At 39.0% G+C, this 15,364-nt stretch overlaps 1 protein-coding gene across 1 annotated transcript in view; it reads left to right on the forward strand.

Annotated features, from left to right (window-relative positions):
* Positions 1 to 15,364, forward strand: part of LOC119705444 (transcription initiation factor TFIID subunit 4-like) — a 146,858-nt gene that overhangs the window by 41,503 nt on the left and 89,991 nt on the right. Inside the window, exon 10 of the mRNA XM_038147873.1 lies at positions 1,867 to 2,036. Within this exon, the coding sequence (XP_038003801.1) occupies positions 1,867 to 2,036 (170 nt within the window). The remainder of the gene's footprint in view (positions 1 to 1,866; positions 2,037 to 15,364) is intronic.

Consider the following 15,364-nt stretch of genomic DNA (forward strand, 5'->3'; position numbering starts at 1 on the left):
GTGTCCACACCGTGTCAAATGTAAAAGTGACAGGTCTGGAGGGATGAAGCACCTCCCTAGGAAGAAAAGCTGAGAGCATTGGGATTTCTCAGCCTGGAGAAGAGAAGGCTCCAGGATGACCCATTTGAGGCTTTCCAGCACCTGAAGGGAGCCTGCAGTAAAGATGAGAAGAGACAATTTACAAGGGCATGGAGTGGCAGGACAAGGGGGAATGGCTCCAGACTAAAGGGTAATAGGTTTACATTGGGGATTAGGAAGGAATTGTTCCCCGTGAGGATGCTGAGACCTTGGCACAGGGTGCCCAGAGAAGCTGCCCCTGGATCCCTGGCGGTGTCCCAGGCCAGGCTGGACACTGGGGCTGGGAGCAGCCTGGGACAGTGGAAGGTGTCCCTGCCCATGGCAGGGGTGGCACTGGGTGAGCTTTTGAGTTTCCTTCCAACCAAAACCATTCTATGATGTTGCAACACTGTTCTCAGGAATTTCATTTGAAGACAAGAAATCAAGTGCTTAACACTCCTGGAAATTAATAGAAGCTCATTTGTGTAGACTTTTTCTGGAAAGCATTGTAAAATATTCCATTTTCTGCCTCAAGTGTTCAGCACCTATCTGCAGGTTTATATAAATAAAAGTCCTTTCTTGACTTCTTCCCACAAGAGAAAGCAAAACTAGTATCTATCAAACCATTGTAGTCCATTGTAGTCTTCCACCAAAATTGGCTGCTGTAGGGCAGGTAACAGGAAAAGTATGGGAGGAGAGGGAGGACCTAGATTATGGATTTCTGGATTTCCCTCCTTTTATTCTCAGACCTTACTTGCAGCTGTTTGTTTTTACTGTGGGCATTAAGCCTGTTACAAGTGACAAAGTGTTTTAGGGCCCACGGGACATCAAGTAGGTAACAATTTTTTACACATCTTTTAAATTAAGCTTTTGTTTGTTTACTTTTTTCAGTAATAGGAGTCTGGACTTAAATGTTCTTATCCATATATGTATATATAGATAGATATATGTAGATATATTCTGAAAATAATATTCTCAAAGGTTGTGTAATCACTCTAGAACATGTTGAAATAGTGTTTGTGTCAATAATAGCTGTGAAACAGAATGTGCTAAATGCAGATGGCTGTTTCCACAGCTCTGAGTCATACCTCAGACAGGTAGGAGGTAAAGATGCTTGGGAGATACCAGTATGGAAACTCAAATTTGTTTGTACTTCCTCAAGCTGTTAAAAAGGATGTTGCAGGGCAAAAATGGCCTGGGAGTTGCTATCATCTTCTCAAATGCAGCTCGTTTTCCTAAAACTTGTTGACATAACTGATATTTGTACGTTGCCAGAGAAATTACCAGCACGTACTCCAGCCGCACTTGGAGCCCAGGCTCACCTGTGAGCTCAGCATGGTCAGGGAATGTTCCCGACTGTTGCTGAAAATGCTTTGATGCCTGTTTCAGTAGGAACTTGTGAAACAGTGCAGGATTAAAAATTCATGGGTTTGCTTTTAATTTCTGTTATTTATTTTACCATTTTATGCCTAGTTTTCTTTATAAAGAGAAAATCCCCATGTTGAGTTGTTGGCTTCCTGATCAGCCTGGTTTCACTGATATCACTGACTCTCAGATGAAGGCACCTCTGTCACACTTTCTGTTACCAGTCAAATTGTCCTGCTTCTGATGTTTTCTGATACAGTCAGAGAAATACGTGGTTGTTTCTGAAGATATTCTATGAAAATGGAGACACCAGGGGTTGTGTCTCCATTGGCCCACTCACCGGGAACGTGGCATGATGATTCCTTCTGGAGAAGCAGATGATGCAAAAAAATGAATATATTACATGCAGAATTCGGTTTTATCTGTTTGTTTTTTTTATTGCAGAGATGACGATGACATCAATGACGTTGCCTCTATGGCTGGTGTTAATCTTAATGAAGAAAGTGCCCGAATTATGGCTACCAACTCTGACTTGGTTGGAGCCCAGATGCAGTCCTGTAAAGATGAACCCTTTCTTGCTGCTGTACCTCTCCATAAACGCATACTTGAAACGGGTGAGAAGCACATCCTTTCCTTCTGGGAGTGTTTCCTTCAGAGTGATGAGGAACAGAATATGCTTAGCACTTAAGATGGTTTTTTAAGCGTTTGATTGCATAATTTTGTATTTCTAAACTTTCAAGGTTTTTGTGATAGAAGTAACTTACCTCAAGTTGGAAATAAAATGGCATGCTGGTACTTTTAAACTTCATGTTTTCCCCATGTTTTTTATATCCAAGGATCTCAAAGCTCTTTGCAAACATTAATTATTTCTCACAATCCTCCTTCATGTTTTACACATGAGAAGATTGAAACAGAGAGGTAAAGTAAGTAGTACAGGTCACAGAGGACACCTGTGAATAACATTTAACAGAATGCTTAAGTTTCCTGTCAAGATTTTCTTTTCCCATACAAACCAGTTATTCAGTTCTTAACACCTGCATCTCTTTAAGTTCATAGTGATTTTCTTATGGCGTGTTTTCAAAAAGCTGTGTTTATTTATCGTGGCAAAAGGTATGTTTATTTATTCTGCCATTTGAAAATGGAAGTTAAAAACTTTAGTGGAATAACTGTTCAAAATTAGTGATGTTTTAAGGTTAGGAAATATAGAATGCGTTTTACATGACGTACTTTATTAATATACACCATGTGTTCTGGTACTTAAATGTGTATTTTCAGCATAATTTTCGTAATGTTTTCAGTGCCATCAGTGTCTTAACATACTAAGCTCCACTTATTAGGGGTGTAAATCATATCTCTTTCAGACCTATGCTTACATCACAAATTTTTTGGGATCTAATTCTCAGAGTTTTAAAGATAAGACCAAAATCTTGCTGCAAATCAGTGCTGTTAGTTTTTTTTTAAGTCATGTGGTTGCTTCTGAAATGCTATTTGTGTTTATGTTCATTGAATTAACGGGAGCCTTTTTATATTGCAGTTGCAGGCAAGTTCTTCATTGACTTATTGTCAGACTTCACTCTAGTACTTTACAAAATGCCATTTTAAGTTCCCCTTCAGAGAAAGGAATGGTTTTGCAGGCTGTAGTCAGCTGGCTGTGAGGATGTGATGACGGCTGGAAAGCACGTCCTGCCTTTTGGGACTGCCTTAGCACCACCTGAGACTGCAGCCAGCGAGGTCTTCATGAAGTGTGTCTGAGAAGCTGCTGGGAGGGATGCTCACACAATAGTTGATACAGGTGTGAGAAAGGAAAAGGCAACAGGCATAAAACTGTTAGAAAGAATGGGAAATCGGTAATGAATGTGCCACATCAGCCTTAACGAGCTGTCTGGCTGTAACAATTGCTGCACAACACGGAGTTGTAATTACAAGTGCAGGACTTACAGGAATCTGTACATACTTCAAGAGCCACAGAACCCATCACACTATTCATCACTGCCTTTTGGGGTTTGCTTCTCTGAGGAACAAATCCCTATGGCTGTTTTTGAAGCTTTATTGGCTTTGATAATTGAAATGAAACTTTCAAAGCTTTTAAAAGCAGCTGCAGGGATTTACTTCTCAAAAGCAGCGAATCCAGAAGAGCGGCCACTCCTAGTGATCTCCTGCAGCCACTTTTAGAGCTTTATTTTGGTTTTACATGAAGCCTTTTATAGTTTTGAAAGTGGCTGTGGAGTTCAGAAGTGGCTGCTATCTGGGATCTATGGCTCTTGAGGAGAGAATTCCTTCAGCTGATTTTGAAGTTTTAGAAGCTGGGTTTTCACTGTGTGTGGCCAGATTTGTTGTTTGCTTAGGACCACACACAAATTTAGTAATTTGTGCTACTGGGCACTTAAAATAATGACATTGTAAGCTCACGACAAGACTCAGTATTGCCATATGTTGCTGTGACAACACCAGGACTAAGCAGAGCGCCCGTGACCTTCTCCAGCACATTAGGAAAAAGTCTGTGATGTGAGTCCTCTTCTTCTGTTTTCATTATGCCTGTTGACAAATGAGATAAGATACATTGTTTCTTCTTACTTTTGCCTGACTATTACTTAAACAGATGTTATTTTCCACCTTAAGTCTATTCATATTTAATCACTTCAGTTTTAGGGCAGATTTTTAATGTTTTAGAGAGATTTGTGGTGTGTACAGTATTAGGAAGCTGCTCTTGTCTCCTTGCTCAGAAGCTAGATCTTTCAAGTTTTCTGTAATATTAATCTCCTCCTCTCTTTTCTGAGTAAGAGCTCTGTCGAGCAACTCGGTAGTGTTCCCCAAAGGCTGTTTCAGAGCTTGTGCTTCCATTCACCAGAGTCTGAATATAAACTGCTAAAGTGAGAGCAGATGCTCTTCAGACTTTGGCAGTAACCACCAGCCAGATGCCTCAAAGACATAGTGAAAAGGTTTCTTAATATATTGTATGTTCTTATCTCCACTTCAGCTTGGCAGTGTTGTTATCCAAAGTTTATTTTGAATCTAAGGGACTAATATTGATCCATTTAAATGGAGGAAGTAACTGAAAGGTAATTCATGCAGAGATATTCATTCACTTCCCACATGCTTCCTTATCCAGTTTTGTATCTAGTCATTTTGGGCTGGTAATCGTTGCCATTTGTTCATGTAGGAAGACAAGGCTGTGACTGTTTCAAATTCTTCTTTGATGCAAAATCAAGAGTGGGTATTTCTCAGCATATAATGTATTTCTTTTGTTATTCCACTTGGAATCATAAAACTTTAAACCCTGATCTTTCTACATGACAGCATAGCACAGTGAAACATATACAAAGGCTTGGAAGGCTTTTGTTTCTCTTTTTTGGGAAGTTGAGAGGCAGGGGTTGATATGCATCATGCATGTGCATACCAACTCCTGACACTTTCTAGGTCTTTAGCTTTGTTAGTAGAATGAGTAGTGTTTCTTCAGAGGGCAAGCAATCTGATTAGACCCTCACAAATTAATAATGCTGAAAAATCCTAGCTTTTCCACATGATTTTAGGGGAATGAAACAAGAAAAAGAACCTTAATAATTTGTAATTGTTTCACTTTTGTTCATTCATAAGTTGCTTCTTGCTGGGTAAGAATGCTGTGTTAGTTAGGTTTTAGAAGCTAGTTTTTGACATTGAGTGAGGCAACGGGCAGCACTTAGTAAAGCAGGTTTTTAAGTGTGACAGATTCCTATAGTTCATAACCATCTTGTGAAAATAGAGACTCCTTGGCTTTAATTCCTTGATTACAGCGTGGTTTCTGAGTGCAGATAAGAAGGAGGCTATACTGCCTTTTATATTAAATGTTAGTGAAAGGTAGCAGGACACAGCAAAGGGTGGCATAAAGCATGATCCTTTTTATAATCCTTTCCTAAATCCGTGGAAAAAGGGAACAGCTGCCTCATGTACTTTCCTGAGAACTTGGTGGTCTCTCAAACCTTCACTGGGGGTTCCAAAAAACTTTGCTTTATATTGTGTGAACAACAGAGCATGACACCTTCACAGGCTTAGAATCTGCAGCAGCTTATTAATTCCCACAACTTTTAGTTCTGATTTCTTCTACAATCAGGTGATGCCATTTTGCTTTTATTAACCCTCCGTAAAATGTCACAACTTGTGAACCCTAACCATAAATTAACTGTCACAATGCAATAATATATAAGCAGGAGTTTGGCATGTTGTATTCTTTGACTTAGATGGTTCCTTTCTCTCTTCACTTTATGTTCTTTACATTTTTCTACTTCAGTTTTATTGTTACAGAGCACTGACTGAATAGAACAGATGTGGCATTCTGAGAAATATGGGACTGGTTTGGCCTTGTGGAAAGCATTTTGAATACTGTTCATCTTGTATCTTCCAAATTATTTTAACTTTAATACATACAATAGAAATTTTTTGGAAAATCAGCCGTGATATTTTTATTTCATATTCATTCAGAATTTTTTACATCTGCATTAAGAAATCAGATTGTCTATAGCATGGTTTTTAAAAATGCTGTATCTGTTTGTTACCTAGCATTGTTATCAATGTCCTTTGGAAACGTGTGTTATACTGACATAGCATACATCTGCAGTATTTCCCACCACAAACATAGTTCTGGATTCTCTTGCTTCATAGAAATAAATTTTTAGTCTAGAGCACACATAGTGGTGCGTGCTAGTTATTGTAAAGCTTGAAAATGTGCTGATGAATCCAGTTTCTCCTAGTTCAGTAGTTACAAGGCCTCCAGTCCTCCTTGAAACAGCTTCAGAGAACTTGGCTGGTTAGAAGTGAGCCACAGTTTCTGTCAATACAACAGTTGTATGGTTAGGCTCAACATAATTTATAGATTTACCTTTTTGTTACTTTACATGTAAAATATGTTTTTAATTCTGTCTGATGAAATATTGATCATTGCTCTGCCTTGATTCTTTCTTTGTTCAGCCACGCTTGACTTGCATGTCTGCTATAACACTGCATGTTAAAACCTACAGAAATAGCTTATCTGCGTTTTCTGTATTCTGGGGTGTGTTGAATCTGCTGTGTGGCATTGCAGTGGCAATAGTTGTGTGCATATCTATATATTTTAAATAAAGAATTTGTGTGCTCTAGAGGGCATTTTATATTGTTAAAGCATGTTAAAACCCATAGGGGTACCCTTCATGGAACCAGGCCAGGTGATTTTAACCTCTATTTAAGGCATTTATTATTAGTTCAGTAAGTCTTTCTGGCATCCTCTTTTTCTGGATTTGTTTGTCAACATTTGTGTTCTTGTTTGAATGAAATGAAACTCTCCTATTGATGACTGCTCTTTCATATACAGAGCAGCTCTAAGATGAAAGTATGGTTATTTCTCTGGTTGCTGTACTTTGGAGGGCTTTTGCAGCTACTTCAATTACAGTGGTTGTGTGTTCTGAAATGCTGAGCTCTCCGATTGCCTGTGAATACAATATTTTTTTCACTGTACTTTTTGTTGATGTGATTTAGTTGTTTTCACTGCTGACATTTAACTTCTTGTCCATAAGTTGATTTGTCTTCAAACTGAAGTATTGGTTTGAATACCAGTTTTTTTCATCAGCGTCTTTCTGTCAGGATGACCTGAGTAAATGCCTGTGGACATAACTCTTGGTTGTGTTTGGGGATTGCTCTAAAACCTACCTGTTCATAAGTGTAGCAGATTGAAGTCATGCACTGTCCTAAGGACATGCTTGAACTGTACCTACAGTGGAGTTCTCTGGATTCTACTTGCTTTTTCTTAGGGAACAAAAAAAATCACGTTCGGTATTGTATAATCCAAATAGCAAGTTATTGTGCATGTCAAAAGCATGGACTTCCTCTAGTTTCTTTAAACTTCAGCCCAGCACTCCGGAGGTGTGGCAGGGGTAGAGATGTATCCACATTCTGACATCTGGAATAGTTCTGTAACTTGGGCTTTTTTCATTAGTATCAAACAAACGATTTGCTAGAAACTGCATTTAGATGAGAAGATGTGTGCTGCTCCCAATTTTCTAGCCATTGTCCATAGTTGTGATAGTTGTTTAGGCTGTTGATAGGCTGAGATTGGAGTTCATTGTACATGTTCAGTAGAGGATTTGGTTTTATATTCCAACTGAATCAATTGCTAATGTTAACTATACTATAAGACGATTATATTTGATTTACATTTATTATTTCCTTTTCAAAAAAGGTGAGAATACATTCCCATCTTAGTATCAGCAGCAGTGTTGCCAAATAAACATAATCAGTTAGTACTTCAGCAGAATGTTAAACCCTATTGTTGTTCTTTCTTTAATAGGTCCATGATTAGACTTCCTGTTTTACAAGATGTCCCAACATGTGTTGGAATGGTAACTTCAGTACCACCTGAGAGCTTGGAGTCTGCCTTTCTGTGAAAGGTAGGGCAGCTTCTGTTCAATATTTTTTGTGTATTTACAAGGTTTTCTTTTTATTAATCTTATTGGCTCTTCAACACTACAGAATCTGAGTTACGCTTTTAGCTGTATCACCTTTAGGTGTCAGAACTGATGTTATTTCATCAAGCAGTAATTTCTCAAAATAAATATGATTAATTTCGCTGTGTTTAAACTATGACTATTTATGAAGAAAGTGATGCTGTTTCTTCAGGCATCATTTTCAAAGGTTTTATCCAGCTGAACTGAGAGCATGACCATTATACTTGGTCTCAGAAATATTTAGAGAATTCAAGTTTTGTTTTCGCCATAATTTTGTTTTCACACATTTTTCATTCTGTTTTGTGAATATAATGAAAGTGCCATCTTTAAAAGGTTTTGCTGTTTCTGGAAGGCAGTTCTGGCCTTCAGGGCCCACCAAAATATGTTACCCAGCCTCAGAATAAGTTTGCATCTGGGAATTGAACGGCTTAAATTTTCAGGTCTCTGCAGGAGAGTAAAATTAAGATCATCATTCTGTGGAGATGCATTCTCTACCAGATTCATTTATAAAGTCCATGGATGTAAAATAAGAACAATAAAAAGAAAACCTTAGAGAACCATTCAGTATTGCAATAAAGCTGACTTACATTATCCCTGTAGGCAAACTCCATGCTCTAGAGGTGGTGCTAATGTCCCCAGCGCTCAACACATGTTGGAACATCTTTGTGGAGGAGGAAGTCATTGATCAGTGAGCAGCATCTTCAAGGATCGTTTAAGGGGGAAAAAGTAACAGGTAATATTTTTTAAAATATGTTGGAATGATTGTTCATTATGTTTATTTGGCAATCCTGCTGCTCATACTAAGGTTGTAGTGTTTTCATTTCTTAAAATTACTGACAAACTTCGTAAACTTCCTTTAGTCTTTCCTTCTCCCATTGTCAGCCTCCTTCACATTGCTGAGTCTACTGCACACAAGTCCAGAATTTACTATTACTCATTGGCAATTTGACACTTTTTTCAGTGGTTGTAATGCAGAGAGGGTTAATCTGTGGTTTAACCAGTTTTGCAGTCCCTCGTGTTAAATAAGTCAGAGCCAAACACTGAACTGGTACAAAGACATTCTGCTGCTAACCAAAGGGTATTTGTTTTCAAGGAAGTAGCTGCCACACAAAGTTGGGCCACATGAGGTACCACCATCTGTTCTTGCACGTTAATGTAGAAGTGCAACCTTACTATAAACTGTCATAAAGTAAAGCTATTTTGACAAAATTAAGCGACCATATCTGACCTGGATGAATTTTGCAGTAGTGGCTCTGGTGATGCTCGATTTGGTATTAATCAATGTGGGGTGATGTCCTGATCTTGGCAGTTGTAATTTTAATCCTGGGCATAGAGAGATGAAGGTGCTGACCTTTTGAAATTCAGATTATGATCTTTGGTCTACCCTTCTGGTATCCTTTCCTGGATTTTGTGCACATCCTGCCTGTGTGACATGCCCATCCTGCCTCCTTAGACAAAGCCTCAGATGTAACTAGTCTGCCTGGCATCAAGCTTGTGGTGACAACTGTGATGCCTGGTCTGATTGTGGTGTCAGAGATGGTTTTTCAGAGGAAAAATATTGTCAAAATGTCTGTTTTGTTCACACAATGTACTTTAAAAGAGCCACAATAGGCAAGTTCTTATACTTGGTGTGCCTTTGAATCCTGTAGATGTGATGGAGAGTGTGGCCTGTTCCTTGTGAGGACTATGCTCTAGGATGTTGGCATCTGTTTGTCATCTCTGACGTTCTTACAGGAGTTCTGCTCCATCTCTGTCGTACCTGGTGTACTGTGTAATAGTGTATTTATGGTGTTTAAGCCTGAGGTCTTGTCTTGGTTTACTATTTTGAATTTAGCTCAAGAAACACATTTGTCTGCTCTGCATGAAAACAGATAAATCCCCAACTAACAACTTCTCTGTTGTTTTCTTAGGGACTCCTGTTGGTGTCATTGCCATATTAGTACTTTCTGGTCTGGTCCTTGTAAAAATCTCTTTTGATTTGACTCTCTAGTGAGTAACCGAGCACAAAAGTGCATTGAGGCATTTACTATTATTCATAAAAACAGTGAACGTATTTTCTAGTCCTCTACACTCACTCTGTGTTTATTCTTGAATGTTCCTGGATGTCTTTGGATGTGCTTATTATGCTGTATTTTTTGTTTTAGGAAAACCAAGATGAAGTAGAAAAGATCATATAACTGTAATCTGTGTGTTCTTATTTGACGCGTTGAGACCTGCCCCTGTTTCAGTTTTCATCCCCTCTGTCTTTAGTATTTTCCTCACACTGTTCAATTGCTGCAGCACAGATTACTGGGATTGTAGGGTAGGATGTGGAGCTGTAGTTCTCAAAGACTTTGTCCTTCAGTGCCTCCTTTTAATAACTTCAGTACCCACCCTTTTAGAATACACCCATCAAATGGCACAAAAATAATCTTTAAGTTGAATTATTTAAAGAGGAGGAATTAAACATCAAATGTAAGGATATTGTCTTTGCTTAACACATTGAGATTTTGATTTCTTCTAAAAGAAGTTAGGTGATAGTTTAATTACGGAAGAGAGCAAGGAAACAATTAATTGTAGTGCTTTATGTTCCTTCAGAGTTAACATTCTTTCTGTTCTTTCTGATCAAGCTGCAAGCCTTCCTTGCTGTGGGAATGCCAAGTGTTCTCTGCTCCAAGGTGCACTGTTTATGCTTCCGTGCTTTGTGGCAGCTCCTTCCATTTTCCAAGCCTCCACATAGCTGTGCAGAATGTTGTTTGGTGACTGGCTGGGTTCTGTTAGAGACAAACCACTAAGGGTAATAAAAAGGCTCTTCATGGATGATTAATAGCTGCCTTTCAGCTGTTTAATTATCTAGCTTAGAGGCAGAATTTTGGAAACTGGATTGTCTGGTTATATATACCTTAGCACAGACCTCTTCTCAAGGTAGTTTTTCTTTTCCCCAAAAAGCATGAATTATGAGTAAGTTCCCAGACTTACCCACTGGTTGAGACTTTTTAGAGAAGTGGAGGCTTTTGCTGGTCAATCTTATATGACTTCCACCAAAAAAGTTGTATAGTTGTACAGTTAGGGTTAAGTAAGATTCTTGAGAAGTTCTTTCCCTACTTGATGAATTTTTTTTCTCCTGCCCCAAATCCTATGGATTTGCATATAAAGGCTTTGAATCAGCACAGAAAATAGGATGAGACTATGGCCAGGGTTACACATAGATTTTGCATGGATGCAACTATTTCTCTGGCTCTGTTGTGTTAAAATAATTACACCACAATGGCCCTCTAGAGTGGAGCTGTTTTACTTGTTTTCCGTTGACAAGAATAAAGTGTATTAAAATTAGAAAGTAAAAGTTCAAAATAAACAAAAAGGTTGCTTTTTGCCAAGCGTGTAGTTAAGTTGTGGAACTGTTTGTTTTACAGTGTTGCAAATTCAAAAAATTACTTGAAAAATTAATGGAGAAAGTATTCCATGCTGACCTAATAGACAGATAAGATGCTCTAACTTAGGACAGACCAAGGCATAATTTAGGTGCACAATGAGCACTACACACTTTTTGTTTTATAAATCTTCTGGCAGCATCTCCTAATATGACTGTTAGAGAAAGGATGATGGACTCTGTTACCCAGTGTAGGTTTACTTAATTTTTATACAGTTATATAAATATGTAAGTGTTTATTAAGTATCGTTTGTACTGAAAGAGTTAAATCCACTATAATGCCTGAAACACTTTAAATGGTTTTGTGTTTGTGCATTCACACTACAGAGCTTTAAAGTCTCAGCTGAATCTTACTTTGCTAAAATAGTTTGGTTGACATTTACTTTGGAGGGGGCAGGAAAAGGCAATACTAAAAATTGTGTAGCATTTTATTCCGCATTTTTATTCTTTGAGGTTACATTGCATGGCTGGTTATGTTTTATCCCTGCTGTGTCTTGCACTGAGCGTGGTATGTATTTTGAGGATTTTAATCTGTAAGTTGGGAGTTAATTTAAAAAAAAATAACTGATGTTTGAGCAGTTTGTCATTTTCACAAAATGCTTCCTGGGCAAGGTGGGTAGTCCTGAAGAAGTGTAGGACAAACACTGCTCCCAGCAGATCAGGAGTTCTCAAGAAGTGTGGGAAATGGATTTGTAGAGAATTCTCCAAGCCTGACAGAAAGCTCACACAGTGTGCATCTGTATGTAAACTTTGAGGTAAGAAATGCTGACTTAGAAGTGCCATGGACTAGGACAGACATTGTTGAGAGAGAAATGGAGCTAGAAACAAGTTTCAAAGGATGGCCTAGCAAATAAGACTGGATACTTTGGAGAAACAGAACTATGAAAGATGCATTGTAGTGGCACCCACAAGGGGTGGTTTTAGGTGATTGGCTTTAAGGCATTTACAGCATGGTGTGGCAAAAACTGATAGGCCAAGAAAGACATAGTGTACTGTAATTGTAATAATGTATTGTTCTGATTGTGATGGCTTGAATTAAAACATCTGTATTGCCTCACCCTTCACATGAGATGGAAAATGGAATAAAAGTTTTTAAAACACCTCTCAGTTGTCCATCTCTGGGTCAGAAAAGGGCCTAATCCGACAAAGAAGGCTTCCAGTTTGTCCAGAAATCAACTTATCAGTTAGTTCTTAGGCTCTGAGAAGAGGAATGTTTTTTTACAAAGGAGCTTATTGAAGTAGGGAATGTAGGGCTTTCCATTGTTTTGCAAATAACAGTTACGGGGCGATAAAAAGTCATTCTCTGTGACAGAGTCGCTGTTCCCATGGAGGTGCACTGGAAGTGTTGAGCAGTATCGCAGCCTGGTTTGCAAAACCTTTCCCGCGTCAGCCCAGGGTGGTTTGGAGCTGTGGGTTCTATCTTGGCCATCTGCCCCTCTCAGAGAGTGCTGGTTTGTACCTGCTGCAGGGAAGCTGCCCCAAATCTCAAAGCACTTGGCAGGGATTCTGTGCTTGGCAGGAAACACTCCCTGGCCTGGGGCTTTCCTGAACAGCTCCGGGTTACAGCTTCCTCAGAGGCTCCAGCCACTGCCTTTGGCTTGGCTCTTTCTGTCAAGGTAGCAACTAAAGTTTTGTAGTTTCTCCTTTCCTCACACTGTCTTCTAGCAGCAGACCAGCTTAACAATACAGCGAGTCAACATTGATTAAATTATTTATGCATTTAGTTAGTAAGACTTAAATTGAGGCTTTTATTCAAGGGACTGAAACCAGAAGACGACAGCTAAAATTATCTTCATGTTTCCTTTGCCTGGGATCACTGGGTTATCTTGCACCCCTAGGAATCTCTAATTTTAATCATCAGAACTAGGAGCTGGTGTTTGCCCTACCACTGTTGAACAAGCTCTGCATTCAGTTTTTAGTACTGAAAGTCTGTCTAGGGCACTGGGAGCCCCCCCAACACAACCCCAGGTTATTCTGAACCTAAACAACCACCTTAATCTTTTCCTCTCCTGTGTTCCATCCCTCATTCTCTAGCTTAATATTTAGGGTTGGGTTTTCCCCTTGATAGCACTAGGAATGCAGTATTGATGGATGACTTTGTGGGCTGAGGACACTGCTCTGAGGTTGGGAGAAGTGAGTTCAATAATTGCCATTTGTGTTTCTCAGGATGTCAAGGCCCCTTAGTACAGCAGAGTTGTTTCCCATTCGTGTTCAGTCAGCTAGGACTGCTTAGTTTAGAATTATTAATACACAGTATTTAGAATTCTTAATACACACTATCAGACAAAGCTCCAGTTGCTTTCTCTTGATTTCATGGCTTGCTTTCTGTAGAGACCACACAAGCTGAGTCTTACACAAATACTGCTGATCTAGTTTCAGAAGGTGAACTGCTCTCCCGCTCACCCCATTTTTTTCAGCTTGTAATTTCCACAAGTTGCTGTCTATTATAACTCCTGACCAGTTTCTACTTAACCAGTCATGTTGCATTTAGTTATATGTAATTGTACAGAGGTTAAGGTGTTTTAAATGTTTCACTGCTACAACTACAGCAGCACTATAAAATTGTCGGTTTCCCTTATGCTGGTGAAATGAAGGAACAGAATTCTTTATCAGAGAATGGAATGGTTTGGGAGGCTGCAGGAATTGAAGTGGTTGTGTTTCCAATGCATTGCCTTTCCTGGTGGGGAAGCTTGCAGGGGGACTGAGGCACAAAACTGTGCTGGTTCTTTTGGGATAACAGGAGGGGGCTTGAGCCTCAGTTGCAGATGCAATCCAGGTGCAGCCCAGCACTTTCTGGGATGTGGGCAGGATGATCTGCTTTCTGGGCTCTGGCCAGATGCTTCTTTGCTGCATTTTCCTAGATCTGATGGTGTTGAATGAAGTGAAACAAAAACTTAATGTCCCAGATTGGAGGGGGATGGACTTTGCTTTCTATTTTGTGGTGTGCAAGCCAGCTGTAGAGGCAGAAGGGGTCTGGACCTAGCAAGACTGGTTCCAGTTGCATGCTGGGCCAATATCTCATGCACAGAACTTGAAGTTCAGGAAGTTGCTCCTGGTTTAGGGTCACAGGAGTGAGTGCTTTCTGCATTTTTGACCTGTGGTTAGGGCAAACAGACACTGATTATGCACCCTGCCAGTGTTGCTCTTGAAGGACAGCTCAAGCCCTAAATCTGAGCTGTTTAACTGCTTAAAGCCAGTTCTTCAAGGTTTTTTTGTTTTGAGTGTAAACGTAAAGAGATTTTATACAGCACTCAATAATTTATCACATCAATAATCAGAGTCAGACCTGATGTTTTACAAATAATTTTTTTTATCTTTGATCTCAATCCTGTCAGTCCTCTTATACTATAAATTATTGAAGTAACTTTTTGATTCTTTGAAAGCCTATCTGCAAAGACAGTATTTTTCTTCTGCTTCCCAAATAGGGCAGTACCCTCCTTATGATTTGTTTTGGTTTTTGATCAATAAAATATAATTAAACTTGTAAAGTGCAGCAAAGCCAGTGACTTTCAGATAGCTGAGCAGATGATAGAAGAATTTTCACTTCATGAGACCTAAAAAGTTTTCAGTTACAAGGTTTAGGTGCTTTTATATTTGTAAAAAACAATCTTGTGCTACTGACACATATGCCAATATCAGAATAATATTGCTGTACGTTTTTTCCCTCAAGGTTTTTGGAACTTGTATCTGAGTTCTGACTAAACAGTAACTCTGTTGCAATATCAAAAAATTTAAAATAGAATACAGTTTGTTTGTAACAAAATATCCTAACACACTTGTTTGCATGCTCATATACTGTAGATCTTTATTAAATTCTGATTGAGCCAGGGTTTGCTATTAAAGCTTCCAGACATGTAATTAAGAATTAACATGTAGGCAGACTTTATTGTGTTGTTCTGTAATGCTTGGCAGATTCAAAACTTGCAATTTGAGTACAAATTTGTCCCTCATATTTCTCATGTAGGATAGTGTGACTCTTTAGTAGCATCTGATGCCTCTGAGGATGTGCTGTAACTGGGTTCTGCCACAGAGAATTGAAGTTTTCTTTCAATCAGTCATCAATTCTTGATTGTCTTGTACAGTT

This window comes from Motacilla alba, chromosome 11 (assembly GCF_015832195.1).
Source record: "Motacilla alba alba isolate MOTALB_02 chromosome 11, Motacilla_alba_V1.0_pri, whole genome shotgun sequence".
In the NCBI taxonomy this organism is placed as follows: Eukaryota; Metazoa; Chordata; class Aves; order Passeriformes; family Motacillidae; genus Motacilla; species Motacilla alba.